General features: G+C 37.3%; 1 protein-coding gene across 1 annotated transcript; it reads right to left on the reverse strand.

The window, feature by feature from the left end:
• Positions 1 to 2,118: 2,118 nt before the first annotated feature.
• On the reverse strand, positions 2,119 to 18,144 carry IMPACT (impact RWD domain protein; the record flags this gene model as incomplete). The annotated part of the gene is made up of 10 exons (XM_009078948.1): positions 2,119 to 2,315; positions 4,137 to 4,271; positions 6,452 to 6,542; positions 8,101 to 8,174; positions 11,036 to 11,130; positions 11,407 to 11,535; positions 13,036 to 13,121; positions 16,262 to 16,324; positions 17,256 to 17,308; positions 18,016 to 18,144. Coding segments are annotated over 10 exons (924 nt in total), but the record flags the coding sequence as incomplete, so codon positions are not given.
• Between the last annotated feature and the right edge of the window lie 495 nt (positions 18,145 to 18,639).

Genomic DNA, 18,639 nt, shown 5'->3' on the forward strand with positions numbered 1-18,639 from the left:
GGAAGCTTAAACTTAGGAAATGCTTACAAATAAAAATAGGAAGAGAAAGTAACTTCTCCAATCAAAAGGGTCCACAAGACAGTTAGCCAGCACTTCACATTCTCTCTGAAAGACACGGTGTGAAATTACAAACATGTTTCCAGTTTCATGGTCTGTTTTCAGACATTTTAAAGGACAGAGGATTCATTTTGCTCACTGAGCAGATGACCTCTATGGTCTGTTTTATTTATGCAGCCAGTGGTTATCAACAACTTCTTTCTTCCATTTTGGGGTTTTAGTTTTTGCTAACACACAACACTGACACATGAGATTCTTGGGGAAAAGGATCCTTATTTTCTATTAAAAAAAAGGCAATAAAAAAGTTATAAACAGATAGTTAACTTTCACATACCTCAGACTGAACACCCAAAAGTTCAGACCTTCAGAATCCCTTGCTGATTTCGAGCATTCAAAGCTTAAAGGATGCTCTTTGGAGAAAGAGCATGCGTTGCCATGAAGGGAAATGTATCTTGGGTGGCTGGAGCAGAACTCAAAATTCACCTGCTTCCCACATTAATTTCTACCATCTCAAACTCTCAGAAAAACAACAGAAACTTAGTAATACTTAAGTCAATAAAGTACTGGAAGTGAATGCTAAAATCTCTACTTTAAAAGAGTATCCATAAGACAAACTATGAACAAGAAATACTTGTATGATCCAGCAAGTACACTACTATATATGCAGTATGGATCTCCTTTCCTGCAAGAAAAGCAATTTTGGTATCACAAGTACAGATGCTAAGGCTGAACTCAAAAGAGCTTTGCTATGCACACAAGGTAATGTAACTGTAAAATTGTTCTAATAAATCAGGAATTTATTAAATAATAAGGAAATAATATTTCCTTATAATAATAAGGAAATAAGCAGGAATCAGCAGGGTTTTTTAAAATCATGGCATGCTTTTAAGTTACTGGAATTGCTAAGGAGTATCTTTGTTGCTCTCTCAAACTCTGAAGTAGTTACTTTGACTGGATGAAGTTTGCCTTGAGAAAGGTTTTCCAGAGTACCCATGCTTGGAGAACTATAATGAGAAACTCAGGGTAAGAACATATTGGCAAAAAGATGTATACTGAACTGGTGGTCAAATAAGTCTTACAAACACATCTTTAAACTACATAAGTGACACTGAAGAAATGCAATTAAAAACAGTCACAGCTCTGACATTGCTATATAAGCAAACTGCGCAAGGTGTACCTGATCCAAGAAAGCACCTGTGACTAAGCTGGTGATTAACAGACCACAAAATTTAGAAAAAAACTTGGGAAAAAAAGACAAGACCCAACAGATCATTAAAGTCCATCCTCCCCAAATGGAAGATATCAAGGGGATGTTAAAAAAAATATTTAATCTCATCTAAATAGCAATATGACAATTAACTGACAAAAGATTCTCCCTTTTTTGTTTTTTTAATGTATTGAAGTCTGAAAGCTATTAATAAAAGACTAGAAGATTCAAGTCATTGTGACCATATCAATAACACTTGCTTTTTTTCCCACTCTACATCAACAGAAGTCACTTCCTAACATTTATATGTTCTCTACTGGATGTAACACTATTTCAAAATCCCCATGTATTTTGCTGAAATTACTGATTCCTTTAATTATGCAACACTTAATCCTCAGCTTTTCAACAGATTCCCATAGTCCCAATTGTCACAGAACAATCCTCAAATAAATTCTGAAGTAATTCCTTCACAATCCTTAGCTCATTGCCCATGTTTAGCCTTTCTTGCATCACCAAGCTGGCCCTGTCTAGCATAATCAAAAACTGCATAGGCAGGATCAGGCTCTCCAAAGTCCAGTGATCTGGTGTGTGACTAAGTCTTACCCTCAATACAACAAACTAGGGAATTCAATTACTAACACAAGACAGGTATTTGAGTTTGAACCTAGAAATGGAGAAGTTGAGAAATCCACATTTTCAACTAGAGAACCATTGCTCGGTGGGAGAGGGTGGGATGGGGTAATGGTTTCAGATGCTGCAATGTCCTCATAACAAGAAGATGAAATGTATAACAAACAGAAAACTTGAGTCTAAGCTCTACTTCAGAACAGCAGAAGAAATCACAAAACAAGACAAAAATGTATCTATAGCTTTACTAAATTCTCTTCTGAATACAACATGTCTGTTATATAAGGCAATAAGGTCCAGGTTTTCTTTGTATAAATATGTGCAAAATGATCTTTTAAAGTTTTAAAAAAATAAATTAGTGTTCTGTTCTCTTCTTGTCCTTCCTTGTCTTTTTGCTCTTTCCTGCTTGTTTAGATGAGTCTTCCTGAAACGAAAAACAAGCATTTCAAAATTTAAACAACATTCTTGTAAATTATGAGTATTCTCTCAAGGTCACACATGAGAATTATTTTTAATATAAAATGTTCATAGTTCACTGGGCTTTTGTTTTGAGTTGTATAATACTTACACACTGAGTTTCATTAATTTGTCAGCTTATCTTGTTATTTAGAAATTTCTGCCTTCAGCAATGGCAAAATTATAGACATTGCTATGCCAACAGAAGTACATAATGGAAAAACAATCTCAGTCATTTCCACTCAAGGAGTGGTTACCAGTATAGGAATAGTTCCATAGCACTATACTGCAGAACTTCTTTTAGTCTGGATGTGCCTCATGAAGAGAAATACCAAGCATCAGGACACTAAAACCACTTCGTTTCTCTAAGTGAAATGAACCTACACTGAGAAAAACAAAGTTCAGCCAGTCTTGCTGGATCAACACTGTAATGTACAGTTTACTCTGACCGCTAGTTCTGAAAAACGAGACTTTTCTTCAGCAGGCATTCATTGCAAACACTCCCCAAACTGGTAAAGGACTCTGCCACTACATTTGACAGAACATGGAATGTTTTAATCTATTGTCTTCCATCACTTGCGCATGGTAGGGAAATGGACTCTAAGAGATTATTTGAACTCTGCTACTCTGAAGAGAGTTAGCTAAAAGAGCATTTTTTTCAAGTGTCACATCTATAGTAAGTTCTGTTATTTTTCTGATGGACACTGGTAACAAAACATTTGTTAATACTCAGTAAAAAAATACAGTCTGACTTAAGGTGTCAAAAATAGAAAAAACAAGTAATTTTTGGTATTAAACCTTCTCAGGAGGATAAATGCTTAAAAATCATTCCTCTTATTATATGATTCATGCTTTCAAAGAAGAAAACACTGATAAACTGCCAAGAAGGTGAATCACCAAATACATATAAACACCTCTAAACTGCAAAAAGGAAGTGACTGAAACACGCAGAGGGAAGAATAGGGAAGAAGGCTCAGCTTTCAGTCATATCAATCTGAAATATTTTAATATAAAAAGGAAAACTGACAGCTGCATACCTTTCCAACCTTTCCAATTATCCTTTAGTACTTCTTTTCTACTATCTGAAACTTGCTGTTGTTACCTATTAGATACTATACTGTACATAGACTTATCTGATATTCTGCTCTGAGGATGTAGAAATGTTGAAAAATATTAGATTATTAAATGACCTAAATCTCTTAACAAGTAAAATGCCATTTAAAGTCATTTGGAACTTTGTCTCCTGAGTTATTTAAGCTCTCTTGGAACATTTTCCCATAACCTTTTCTGTACCAGTAACGTTACTTTGCTTGAATTCTTCTATATTTTTTTAAAAATGTAGTTTATCAGCTTTAATTCTGAAAACTTGAGACTAACAAAGCTTTCCATTTCTAACATGCCTACTAGTTACAGTGATTCCCAAGCTCAGTCTGCCTACACACTAGAACTGGGGGCACAGGGAAGCATAAGAAGTGGCAGCTTCCAATTTTCTGAACACAAAAAGAGGTATTTCCCCTTCCCATTCTCTCCCAACCCTCAAATTTGTGTTTGAATCAATGCCCTCAGCTGCTGCCACTCTTTTGTTGCTCATCTCACACTTACAAAACATGTCATTAGTTTCTTTGAAAGTTCTTCAGGTGCCTTTGCACTGACCCCATGCTTACTGCCAGTGCATCAAAGCAACCCGAGGACGACAGAGGTCATATTACTTTTCTTCTGGCTTCATCTAAAAGTGACAATTCACACAGTTCACATGGCAATGCTCCCATTCTAGGTGGCAGCAACTTACCACTGAAGGTACGTAGTCATATTCCACAAGCACATTTCTTGCACAGTTGTTTATATGTTTGAAACGATCTGGTCCTAAGAGAATACCTCCGTACCAGCGTGACACCACAACTAACACGTTGTGGACATTCAAAATCTGTGAATAACAGAAAGAAATAAAAGTTGGTATTTTTAATTGAACTAGTTTTACCGTTAACACCAATTTTAACACAAAAATGTTTATTATCTTGTATTTTTAAGAATATCTTACAGTCAGGTCTGTATCATACATAGGTTCCCAAAGGGTAACAAATAATGACGTCAACTGTTGTGGAAAGTTTCCCTCTCCAAGCTCCTAGTCCAAGGTAAATTCCAAAGTAAAATGAGCCAATGTATCCCTCAGAAAGGGTGCAAAGCTCTCATGTGCTAGAGCTGCTCATCCATGTGTCAAAGGCTTCAGGCATTACTTAACAGGAAAATTACTAAATTACATTTCTTATTCTTTGATATGATCAATTATTATTTCCAGAGACCCTCTGTTACTAAGCAGATTGTCTATCCACATTTTTGGAAGTGTTGGCGGATAAGGCTAATAACAGCCAGGGCACATATGGATCCCTAAAATGCCATAAGCTAGTACTGTACTGTGTGCATATTAACAACCATTAATCGTCTCCATTAAGGAGAAAAAAGCACATATTTGACTAATTTGAACAATACTATTAGAAGAATCCAAGATTGTTTGTGAAAACAGAAATATTCTTAGAATTTAAAAATGAAAAGGATCATGAAAAAGAAAAAGGATTGGGGCAGGTTCTGGGACAGGCATTTTCCATTCTACATTCATGCACTGGCCATAAAGTATATGTACAGCAAACATTCACAGTAAAAAGGATGGTACCAGAAAGTGTTGTCTTGACTGAAGTGCTAGGTTTGTCTGAAACAAGATTAGATTTCTATTGCAGAAAAAGACTCTAAGTACAGCAACAGTAAATGTTTAAGATCACCTAATTTTCATACCCATATAATATGTCCTAAGTGCTTGTAACAGAAAAACTACAAGATCTAGGAGCATCTAGAAATCAGCCCATAAACTATTTTAATCTTTTTCTATGGCTGAAAACTGCACTTTTCTGATCCCTGCAGTAGTACTCTTCTAAAACAGAAATAGTCCCACTAACTAGGGCTACAGATGGAGAGCAATGATTCATATAATTTAGACACACACATTTGAAATGCCACTTTCTAACTGGATTTTTATGGAATATTAAGTGTCTAGACACTCTAAGTCTGACAGCTTTCAAAAGTATATATTAACATGCTGGGAAAATGCTTATAAGCTCAGAACAAACTGAGGGACAGTAACTGCCAAATTGTTTATTTACATTATCTTCATAGCAATGTTTTCACATTTAGCACATTTACTTGCATATATTACATAACCTAAGTTTTCCTTCCCAAGTCTGGTTTGAGTTACATAGGAAGTTTGAAAAAGTTCCGAATTTAAAATGTGGAAATATTTCAATCCATTATATTTTTTTCAGAAAAAAAAGGAAGCGGCGGGCAGGGAGGGCGAGGAGTCTCCAGGAATAAGAGGACAACACACTAAGCAAGCAAAACATGGGAAAAGAAAACTCCTGTTGTGAAGGGGACATCCAGAAACAGAAATCAAAAGCAGAAATTAGCCTGCCCATATAGCTGAGTGACTTGAGGCACAGCATTAAGATGTACCCAGCTGTCCCTAGCTATGGTATTTTATTTACTAGGGCTTGCATCATGAACAAAGTTTATCAACCTCAACTCACATTCAGTAGCGCCTTTGCTGAGGGATTATTATTTCAACAGGAGAAAACTAAAATATATGTGAGTATGAGGGCTATGGACCCAGAATTGGAAACAGCACAACAAAACAGGCTAAATGATCAAAGCAACTTAACCCCTTCACTCCCACTACCTCTTGTGCTTGAAATTCTACTCTGCAAGTTGATATACATGTCACTTTTACTATGCATACTCGAGGAAACCACACGACAGGCTGAGCACAGGTCAGCTGCTATCTCAGTCAGCTGCTTCCAGTCCTCATTTCTATATACCTTACACCACATAGTAAGCACAGGACTTAACTATCTTTCAACCCATTCAAACTATTACTACTACCTATGAAACACCACTTGTTTCTATGATCCAAGAATTGAAAATGCTGCAGTCTGTGTTTTTTCATCTGTTCGGCTGCAGGCAGAGCAAGAATTAAAATAATCTTCTACAGGTTTATTTACATTGTAATGATTTTTTAAATCTTTTCAAGATTTCCAGAAGTGAAAGATTAATTTCTATAACCTGCATAAGATGAAGAAGACGTCCACCTGCTGCTGTTTCTCCATCATCTTCACAATCCTGTAGGAATGTCTGTTTATCTTCACAGTATATTCTTGAAAAGAATAAAAAAAACCATAAAATAGATTTAAAAAAATACCAATCAACTAACATTTTTACATGATTAATAAAGATCTTTCATACATGTGTATCAACCCTACTTCTCTACTAAGGGCATTTACATGAAAACAGGATGAGGCTTAGGGTAAACCACAAATCTTTATTTGTACAGAAGAGCAAGTTTTGAGAAGCTTTTACACAGACTTTAGCTACTTCAGGTCAACTCCAGAGTCATTACCAGTGCAAAGTCCCTACTCAGAAAAATCCTTAGGTTGTTAGCCTAGTAATTACATGTAGCTGAAACCAAGTCTATCAGATAGAGGCTGAAATCGTGGTACAAACCCCTAAGCTGGAAGAACTTGGACAAAAACATTGTGAATAATAGGTTAGGTCTGTATTTCAGCAGCAAAGTGAAACTACTGCTACTGAAATTTGCCTTCAGATTCTCCATGTCATCTCCTACCTCAGGGGGCATTCCAGGAAACTTTCGGGTGTATTGTTTCATATAAAGGACAGCTGCCCAGGTCTAATTTTCCAGAAGAAATGCTCAAAGGTCTACTGATTGAAGACCAAATCAACTGATTTCATAACTTCCAAACTTGGTTAATACACAAGTGACACAATGAGAAAGAGGCTTCTGGTACTAGATGACAAATAGGAAGCAGTGAGTATGTGTCTGTTGCTTGTTTTGAAGTGCACTTGGATAGTATGAGTGAAAGAAGCCAGCTCACCATCTGCAACAACAGAAATCTCTTCTTTACAGAAACCTTTTAACTCAGGTAGAAGCTTTTACTTTCTCATAAAATAAGCTTTCACTTGCTCTCATTTCATGGTTCATTGGAATCACAGCAGGATGGGCATGAATCGATCAGCATCTATACATGCTTTTCCAAATGACTGGCTCCTCCAGTAATAAAAAGGCTTCCTTTGACTGTCACTTACAGTCCTCATAAAACCTACATCACTCTCTGGACTGGGACCAATTCATTTCATATAAGCTACGTTCACAGAAGTTGCCAGAGGCAGATCACTGCCAAACTCTTTTTTACCTGTTTCTCATTTTCCCTGAAGTTTCTCGTATTTCAGCTGAAACTTCATATGCCAGATGTCTGCATCAGGCTTTCTGTTTCGACTCTTATTTCAACTGAACATTTCCAGCTACTGCTACATATAAGGTTGGGGGGGAAAAAAGTTACTTCACCCAAGTGAAAACCATTTAGTTCAGGATGACGTAGCATTTCCATGCTCACACATACTATATAAAATATACCAACACATGTTCAAACCCACTTATCCTTCTTTTTTAAACATTACTCTTCCTAATGCTGCTTTACTATCTTATTTCCTATGCTATGTTCTACTTTCTTGACCCCTAATTCAAAATGAAGCCTGCAACGTTTACCATGCAAATAAGAAACCTATTCCCATAAAGATTTAATAGCAAGGAATTTCTTTTAATACAAAGAATTTAATAGGAAGGAATTTCTTTCTCATGTCCTGCACTCATTTGTCAAAGAATACTAAAAAAAAGAAAATCGTAACTTGCATCTCACCTGTATGCATATATGTTGTGGGTAGCACTCGCAATTTTCTTGTTCTCGTATAACTTTTCAAGAACTCTTTTCACCTTTGAAAAAACAAGAAAAAAGCCTTCCTTTTATAACAGGGATTTCATACACACCATCTCAGTATCACTGCTAAACAAACCTCTTTAGTACTATAACGAAGTAATTTCATGCATTGATTTTAAATATTCAGTGTGATATAACTCAAGGAGCAGCTTCTCAATACCCTCATGTTTGTTTCAAGTAATGTTTCTGGGATACTGAAAACAGCTGCTCCTTGAATTTGTACATTGTGCACATTCATGTTATTGCTGAAGGAGTGTCAAATCACTTTACTAAACAAGAGAGACAATAAGATCCAGAAAATATGTTTAATTGGTATTAAGTATCAATTACAGCTGACTTTTTCGATTCTAAGATTAACCTGGAATAGAACAGAACTTGACATACATTTTCGCATTATACACTGCTTTTATCTGTTTCACAAAAACGTGATGTTTAAAAAGTTCTACATTTCGAGTTTTTCCTCAAACATATTTTTTCCCAGAGTTTCCACTTCACAGAAAGAACAATAAAAAAAGGAAATGTCCTATTAGGAGTCTCAAAGTGTCAATATTTCCCAGAAAACAGAGATTCCTGTAATGTCCATCTCTCTGCTCCTAAGAAGTACCAGATTCAAAACATTTATCTATCAGTTCATTTTCTAATTAAACAAGCCAGCAATTGTTAAATCCTTTCCAATGGTCTAGGAAAAAGCAGAGCTTTTGATTAAGACATCATTTTAGTACATAATACTCAAGTTGAGAAAGCTTGGGAAAACATGCCTGGCAAGTAAATTGCCTTCCAGGCAAAAGGAAAATGTCTCTGAGGAGTAATCAATAGACACATTTAATATCTGTCATAGCTATACTGTGCTATTTCCAGTTCTTCTTCAAGAAATTCAACTGACAACAAAAATCACCTCAAATATAAGATACATCAATGAAAAAACTCCTCTTATTAATGGAGAACATTGCTTCAGAGACCTTCTTATTTTAAATACTATAGAAAGACAACACATTACTTAATACACTTTCATAAAAATGGACAATACATTTCAATACATGGACTTAGGGTACAGGTCATATGATCATCACCATTAACATTACTTATTTGCCAGCTACCAGGTTCCTCAAAATATACTTTCAAGATTCATTATGTGTCTGTACTAGCAATGAAGCTCCAAGACATGTTTTACGACTAAGCAAGTTCTCCTTTATCCTGTAGCTCTCTCTTGAGCTTCTTTTTAATCCCGTTCCTTTCTCTACTATTCCTGTGTTAGGGAAGTTAGGGATGTAGTTCTCTACACACCAACGAGGCACCTACTCATAAAAGACACAAGATGCTGAAACAATAGATCAGTTCTCAGTCCCACTCAATAGAGACATTCACGTGGCAACCTCTACATGGTTTTAAAATATCAATGAATATCACTGCAGCACACAAAATACACAGATAAAGTATTATGGGCACCTACTGACCTGTCCAGCTGGTAACGCAGCCAGCTTTCACTACAGGTGCAGTGCTTGCTCCAGTCCTCATCTGTTTTGACTTTCTTTCAGAAAAATTAGTCCACACCACAGTAAAGCTTCCCTGCAGTCTCAAGACCAATCACCTCACACTGCACAGCAAGACTCTGTGAAAGAAGATGAATTTCCCCAAATATTGGGGGAATTGCTCTATCTTTATACTAACCATATACTAGTAAGTCTTAACTGGAAACTCCCAGGTTGATTAAGTACATGGTGTGTTTTAAAAAAAAAAAAAAGCGCCATGAAAGAAGAAATTAGGAATGTCTTTGCATGCAAAGAGGAAATTACTAAGCTTCTTTTTAAGTGAGTAATATTTCTTGATACAAATCTGCCCTTTTGCAAACCTGTGTCTGTGGGTACAGACTTCCCCGTATGAAGGAACAATCTGACTCATAAATCATGATGAAAGGGGCAGAGTATATTAAAATGAAAAAATTACATTAAGCCAATGATTACCATTTCTTACCTTTCTAAAGCAATACAGTTCATATATAATGTATACATAAAAGAATTATTTAAAGAAGATACAGCTGCAGTACAAAACCCTAAATTAATGTACAGTATATGTGAATCTGAAAGGTCGAAGTGCTCCAGAAAGGATGCAGGGATTTAAAGATCAAGTCTTACATCCATCCCAGGCAAACTAATGAGGGGAAAGAAAAAAAGAAAAAAAAAAAACCAAAAAATCCCACGCAAAAAAACCCCAAACCCACAGACACTGCAGGTTTTGTACAGAGAAATAAGCCTCAAAACCCTGTCAATCTGTCAACATTCTTTCACAGTCACTGAGCATGCAGTAGGCCTAGCTTACCTGGAATTTCAAAAAGCATTTGACAATATCCCTTACCAAAAATCCTTAAAATAAAACCTAAAGTTGTATAAAGAGAGGAAAATCCTCTCAAGGTTTAACTCTCAGCTAATAACAGGAAAAGATGGATAGTTTCCCCATTGAATAGGGATGATCAAAGGAGGCTGATGATAATAGATGCAAAGTGATGTACAAAGTAACTCCAAACACCCCTCAATTAGGTCCCAATAAAGATTTATTTATGCATGATCCAAGTGTGTTTTTCAATAGAATTCCTTTCTGAAGGAGGGAAAAGATTTACAAACTAATTTTAAAATTACCATGTTCTTATTCTCTTACATCTAATGCACATAATTGTAAAGAATAGCAGGAAGCATTGCAGAGATATTCAGCTGATAGTGGAAGTGAGAAACCGATGACTATTCAGACAATACTAGCACACAAAGATGCACAGACAAACATTTTTGGCAAATCTCATGTATTTCAGTAATATTTTGTGAAGCTCAAAGTACAGGCAAAAAGAGTAGAACAGATCTCTACTAACTTGTCTGGTTGTCACCACTGGAGCCAGATGTGCCTGGAAAGTACTCCTTCGATCTGTGATTGGGTTTCCATGATGGATGGATGGCAGTTCTTCATCTGTTGGTCACAAACAAACAAGTGCCAGTTTTCTTTTAAGAGTGTGGAAACAGTCTATATGGTTACATAAGTAAAGAATGCCTCTACTTTAAAAAAGGGATTTGTTAAAGCGAAGTACCCAAGATGACATCAGAACCACCAAAAATATGTTCTTAACGACAGCTATTAAATTTCATTAACATTTTATTGCTACTGATTTTACTCTAAAGCTGAGTAGAAAAGTGAAATCTTCAGGCCTCTCTATTTCAACAGAATTAACAAGAGCATAATTCTTACCTTCCTGACTTTCAGATGTCATGCAATTTAACATTTTAATTGTATCTTCCTGAATGGCCTGATAGTCTAGGAGAAAATCATCTCCATCATCTTCATCAGCTTCTTCAGTGGTTTTCTTAATATCTGGTTCTATTAAGACACAAGTAGTAGAACTTATTCTACTTTATTTTGTGAGACAAGCAGAACAAAATTTCAAACTCTTTCTCAAAAATCTGTTTTTTCAGTTCAGGACAGGTTGCCAATTATGGACTGCAGAATAGTAACATTAATTACAACAAACCCCCAAAACACTCAGCCCAGTATGAATTAAAATCTTCCTTAGAAGTAGCAAGACAATACTCGTGCTATGAGATCCTGGCATAAGATCTTCTGTTTCAATACTAAGTAACAAGAAGTAAAGAACAATAATGTTTACTATTTCCATTAAACATTTACAATGCTACCTTTAATTTAATCTGAATTTAGCAACCAAAATGAGCTGATGCTTCACAAAAACTCCAGTTATTTACTGGTCATTTTGGGGAAAACATAGAGCTATTGCTCAATGCTATTCCATGAGGTTGTAAAGACATTAGATTTGAAACAACTCTCTTGACATGTTTCATGTACTCTGGGTTTCCCAAAATCCTGTTTTCCTTCATGAATAGAACATACAAAAACCAAGTCAATAACAAAAGAAGAAATATCACACATGGCTAGGGTTCTGCCCAGTTTATCAAAATCTTTTTTGAATACCCTAATGCCTCTTTCATTAATATCATCACTGCCAACCTGGACTACTAGCAGTGGGTAGTAACCAGAGGGCCGAATGAGCTAAGAAAGTCTCCTATCCACTTCTTCAGTCACATCAATGAAAAATTACTTAAGTGTCTGTGATGTAGCAACAAAATGAAGAGTTTATTGAAAGGCTATAACTAGACCTTACCACAAAGCAAAACAGTGAAAATCTAATTTTTCCCCTCTTCAGTCTCTTATTCCTCACATGACTAAGCCAACATTCATGACACAGAAGAGTACTTCTGTTTGCTTTTGTTACATGTGCATACACAAGTCACTCATGCATTTCATAGCAGTTTAGCATTTTGATGCACAAAAAATCCACCATTTTTTGAAAGAACAACTGTGAATTTACACAAACTCAGAGTAACAGCACAAGAATCACTGAAACTCTAGTGACAATGTACTTCTCATCCCAATATAGTAAAATGCAATTAAGATGGAATACTTGGTCACTCATCTGCATATTCCCCTGAAGTATACTTGCTCTTGAATCCCAATCCTCCAACAGTGCACTCAACACCAGAAATAAATTATTGATAGGAATAATTCCTCAGCAGAACAGAGGACAATGCATAATGTACTTGTGTGCAGTACTCTCCTTTCATGTAATTTCATTCCTGACAGAACTAAGGACCTTGTTTTAGTTCAAGGCCACCCCCCTCCTTCTTTTCCCTTCGGCTTTTTAAAAAGGGAAGCCATCACTGTAAAAAAAAAAGCCTTGGCACTGGAGACTGTTTTCTGGTATTTAGATCCAATACAAAACTGGGCATAAACTTGAACTTGCACTGAAATCTTACTTTATAGTGGAACAAGAAGTAGAATGATAACCCCATTTATTTTCTGAAGTACCTGGATCTGAAGACTGTGCCTTGTCTACCAGAACTTCTCGTATCTTCTCCACCCATAAGTATAGTATGCTTTCACCAAGGTTCTGCCTGGAAGTTAAAACTCACAGTAAATGAAGAATCATTTTTGCAGATTTCACTTGGAAAGCACATCAAATAACATACAGATTTCACACACACAGAAATAGAACATAATAAGCTAATGAGATAAAGAGCTTAAGCAGGCTTGTGGAAAGTTCTGTCTCAGTAGTTCACTGGGTGAAACACATGATATCTGCATCATTATACACTCTCTTTGTGGCATGCTTTATTTATTTATTAACACTAAAAGCACCAACGCTGGCAGAAAACAGGCAACTGACAGAAACTAACTGACCACTAAGAAAAGGGAAAACAACAGTGAGAAGAGAGAGTTGAACAGACCTCAGTATATTCGAAAGAATCCTAAGCTACGATGTCTAGCCTTAGAGCTTGCTCTGGATCAGTTTCCTCTACAAAAGACACTGCACTGCCAGTGGTGAGATCCTTCAGCTGCTCTGTGGCTGTAGGGGACTCTCTCTTCATCAACACAGCTGACTGTGTTAGTGGTGGACTGTGATAGTAGGTCCGTGCCAGCCGACACAGCGGAGCTTTGCACTGACACACTACAGTCTGGGTAACAAGCAGTCCTATAGGTCAGTGAGGTAAAGATTTAGATCCAGGAGTCCTGAGTCAGGGGGCACAGGTGTGTAGTAAGGTACTGAGGTAGGATGGGATGAAGACATTTTATGTATGCATATTTGGAGTTAAGAAATGCTTCCTTAATGTGCAGCAGGACCCAAAGAACTCAAAATACATTTAAAATGGTGTCCTGCAAGGAGTCTTCACAATTTTATTTTATTATGTTTATGAACTGTACATGCTTGTCTCCAAAACAAAACTAAAGATCTAGGGCTGTAGGTAGCTCATGGTTTCTCATTAATTTTATTCTTACTGCCACCATCTGGGCACCATGCAAGTGACAAAATTACACCTTTAAACTCCTACTTTGCTTAACGTGCACAGCACTACTACTGGAAACAATCAAATTCAAATAAACATACATATTTTAAGAAAAATATTCAAGCAAAATTAAGGAATTTATAAACTTGCAGCTCTGTCTTCAAAATCTGGACAGACTGCAGAACAATTCAACACCCTGATTTCACAGTGCTTCATGTACAGAAGCACTCCTCTCATACCTAAGACTTATATTTTTTCAGTGACGGAATGAGAGAGATTAGACAATGAGTATGATTTCTCAGTTTTGCACAAGTGAATAGTAATTTCTCCAGCTATAACCCAATTTCAGTTTCTGAATAGTTGCAAATTACACTTAGTCTGAAAGGTTATCTTTCTATGCTGGTATTTTTTCTGGTCACTTGTGCCTAAATCATGAACCAAAGCTTTCTATTGAGTCCGAATCTTAACCAGACAAATATCCAGGAAGATATAAACTCAATGAAAACCAAACTTAAACATCTGTTACATTTTTAAGAACTCTCTGCCTCCCAAAACATACTTTTGATGCATAATCATCCACTTTTTCTGCCTTAAGAAGACACAATTCACAGTATAGTTCATACTGGTTTAGACTGCAGAACTATACAACTTAGACCACTAGGGACTTGAAACCCGGTCAGACATGCAGTGTGAATGATGCAGAGTATCTGTTTATCTGACAGCCATTCAGACATTGAATAGATAAAAGGCTTTCACAAAACCTGTACACATCAGTGACTACTCCAGTTTTTTAAACAGCCTAAAACGACAGGCATGGCCTAAAGTACAAACGCGTTCACTTCCTAAAAGAAGTGACACGAGGGCTCTGAACAGCAGCTGAGACAGACAGAAGGGAGCTGCAAGGGACTCACTAGCACAGTGTAACAGCTTACAGGACTGCAAGGGGGGAACAAAACCAAACAAAAAGTGCTTCACAACCATGCTCACAGTCCTTATGTGCCAACTCACTCTAGATGCTCAGGACATTTAAAGAACCACCTATAGCTGCTCTAACTGTGGAGGGCTCTGAACAGCAGCTGAGACAGACAGAAGGGAGCTGCAAGGGACTCACTAGCACAGTGTAACAGCTTACAGGACTGCAAGGGGGGAACAAAACCAAACAAAAAGTGCTTCACAACCATGCTCACAGTCCTTATGTGCCAACTCACTCTAGATGCTCAGGACATTTAAAGAACCACCTATAGCTGCTCTAACTGTGGTACAGTCTCCAACAAATCCTTGGAATCTGGACAGCATTAAGGACAATCTCTGTCCTTGCTGCTGAACAATGTGGTGAATATCATCCCATAGAACTCTTCACTTAAAATCCTTGTGCATTTTTAACACTTCAAATTGCTTAAATGATCTGTTGCTTAATTAGCTAAGAAGCCTAGTTAATCAAAGTAACTGAGTAATTAGAGAAAAAACCCTTATGCAAGCTAAGTGCTCTCTTCCCCATGGCATTAAAAAAACATTTCTTATATAAGATGTTCAGATTTCACTATCTGGGGCATGACTGTGCTTCCTTATGATATGTTTTAATTTCATTTATTTTATATTATCTTTGGGATCTGAAATAAATAAATAAACCATATAAAATTACTACGTTTACTAACCCGATTTCACAGCAATTCAAACCCATGTAATCTAAGTATTGCTAAACGCTCTGTTTATTGTCAGGCATTCATTATGCCTTGTTGTTAGCTCCACACTGTGATAATAAAAGTCTGTGATGTTCCAGATTTCAGTTAATAGATTCTGCACGTTGTTTCAAAACCTACTTACCCCTTAGCTTTTGAGAAAAACTGTTAATGCCACTTACACTCCAAGACACAAACATATATTTTCACATCCTGTGCTTTACCATTCCAATGTAAAAATCTCATATTTCATAGCACCAATCAATGAACAATCTCATAGATCCTAAATGGAATCTATTCTCTCAAGAGTCAAAATGAAGGCTTCTATCCTTATTAGAACACCAGGTCTAAACAACATAAATTTCTCAGAGTTTAACACAATTTTTTTTCCTGCAAGATGTTTAGTAACTACACAGCATCTTTAACTGTTAGATTTATAAAAGAAACTTGCTCTTTTATCACTTCACAACTCCTAGTTCACGCAGGTACTTCAAAAGCCTACACTGAGCAAAGGCATGAAACTGAAAATACACTGTCTCGTTTTACTACATTCCACAGTCCCAAACTTACACATATATTTCTTCCAAGCTATTTGCTAGGTCTGTATAATCTTGTCCTCGAAGCCAAGGGGCACTAGAATGAAAAGAAATGCAATGAAAATTGTACCATACGCTGCTTCCAACATTCTAAAATAGATGGGATAAACACCTGGAAAATACAACACTGTCAATCACTAAAATGTCAGCTGTAAACATTTTGGAAAAAGCATGCTTCCCCAATTCTCCTTCAAGACACCTAACCTGGGCTTCATTTTCTTACCTCAGATAAAAAACTAGACTTGTTTTTCATGGTAGGCCACTGTGACTCCAGAGTCACCCTAAGTATAATTAGTTTAACCCTTCCAACTCCTTCAGCACTGCAGTACCTACTATACTTAGAATGACCCCTCAGTTCTGTACCACTGTCCTCCTGGGCTCATGTTAAACTATAACTTTGCCTCAAGTTTACTAGGACTACATTGTACTGCCTTGTCAATACTGCTGACCAAAACTCAGCAGATATGCTGTGTGTCACACCCTGGGATAGGTCCCTCTGTCATCCAAATCAGGGATCTGGCTTACATGTCTCCATTCCCCTCTTCTTTACGGGGTAAAGCAGGAGGATGGCACATGCCATGACTCCATCCCAACAAGCACCAGTGCTCAGATGACAGGCATCCCCTACAATCTGAAACAAGGATCCAGACAAGAGGGGTACTCCTGAGGAAGCAATGAGACATCACTGTCCAAAACAACAGGCAGCTGTCACCATACCTCCACAGTCTGATTGCTGCCTTGCCACAAAATAATGCTGCAAGAATCAGACTTGAGGAATGAGACCAAAATGCCAAAGGGAGCACCCTAAGGCTACCTCAGGAGAAAGATTAGAATATTCTTGACAGAAACATCCCCCACCCCATACTTTAATTCAAGGAGTCATCCTAACTAAACTTCTACTTTACATGGTAATGAATTAACACTGGTAATTCAGAAAACACAAACGTTGGAAAAAAATCTTCACCTACTTTAGCTGATAAATAGGTGGCTCTGCAGTTGGATATCCTGGTGGCAAAATCACCTGAAAGAAATTCAGGATAAGTATTCACATGACTACTCCTCTCAGTAAGCTGAACTTTACTAATTGATGTCAAGCACTGGGACTACAATTAGTGTTACAAATAAAGAACACAGTTGGGTATGTTGTTACAGAATTACAAGAACAACCTGTATATCTGTATTTAGAATTCCAAAAATAGCAGTGCATACAATTATATTTCATAGTGCAATTTTTAAAGATGCAAAATACAGAAAAAATAACGTTTACTCGACTGAAATAAATGGCACTGCACTTCCATACATAGACACTTCAGTGTTTCTTCCACTAAATGAACTTACTATTTTCAGTTGCAAGAACATACAGCAGTGAGTTACTCAATTAAGTTGATCCAAATTTCATTTTGTCTCCACACTTTTCAGAACATCAATCTAGAAGCAAGTGCAGCAGATTCACTGACATGTACCATACAAAGTCAATGTTAAAAAATCTTCAGAATTAGTCTTTGGAGAAGCACACTGAAAGTTTTTGTCTGGGCTGAATATGTCACAAGCACATTGATGTGTTACAGGAATAATCACTGAAAAGTCTTATCACAGATTCCAGTCCAAGAGTTTCTTAATCTATCCTAGCGGATAATGAACAATATTTAAAAGTTTCACACAGCACATGGTTTCGCCTGGATCAGTCCAACAGCAAATTCTGTGCAAAACCCCTTACTACCACCACACCTGCAGACAGAGGGTCCATTTTGGTTGATCCAGACAATCACTAATCTTAATGCAGTAGATCTTTTCATCCTCATCAATAACACACCAATCTTCACCATAGATGGATGAAAGCGCTTCAATTTCATCAATCTAAAATTAAGAGAAAAAAAAAGTGCAAGGCAGAAATAAAGATCAATAAATTCCCTCACAAAGCCCACAACCTTGTGTGTCAATCACAGTCTGTCAATCATATTGACAGGTGTGCCAAATCGTAGCTTTAAGTCTTACTCTTCTACAGCTCATTGACTGGTGTGACTAGACGCATTACACCGCAAGGCCATAAATGTCGGGGACCCAGCCCTGACTCTCAGCGTTCACCCTTGGCTCGGCTCCCCACGCACACACCAGCTTTGACATTTCTGGGGACACTCCTGTCACTCTGAGCAGTGACCAAAGTGACACGGAGCCGCGACAACGCATTCCCCGCAGCTCCCGATCGCTGCTGCTCCTGCCTGGGGCGGATCCCTGCAGGGGAAAGCCCCCGCGGGTTTGGTACTAAGCTCAATATTCAGCAAACTCCCATAAAACCCGGAGAGCCAGGCTGCACCCACAGACCCGGGACGCGGCTCCTGTCAGCGCCCCGGG

Source organism: Acanthisitta chloris, unplaced genomic scaffold, assembly GCF_000695815.1.
Source record: "Acanthisitta chloris isolate BGI_N310 unplaced genomic scaffold, ASM69581v1 scaffold21287, whole genome shotgun sequence".
Classification (NCBI taxonomy): Eukaryota; Metazoa; Chordata; class Aves; order Passeriformes; family Acanthisittidae; genus Acanthisitta; species Acanthisitta chloris.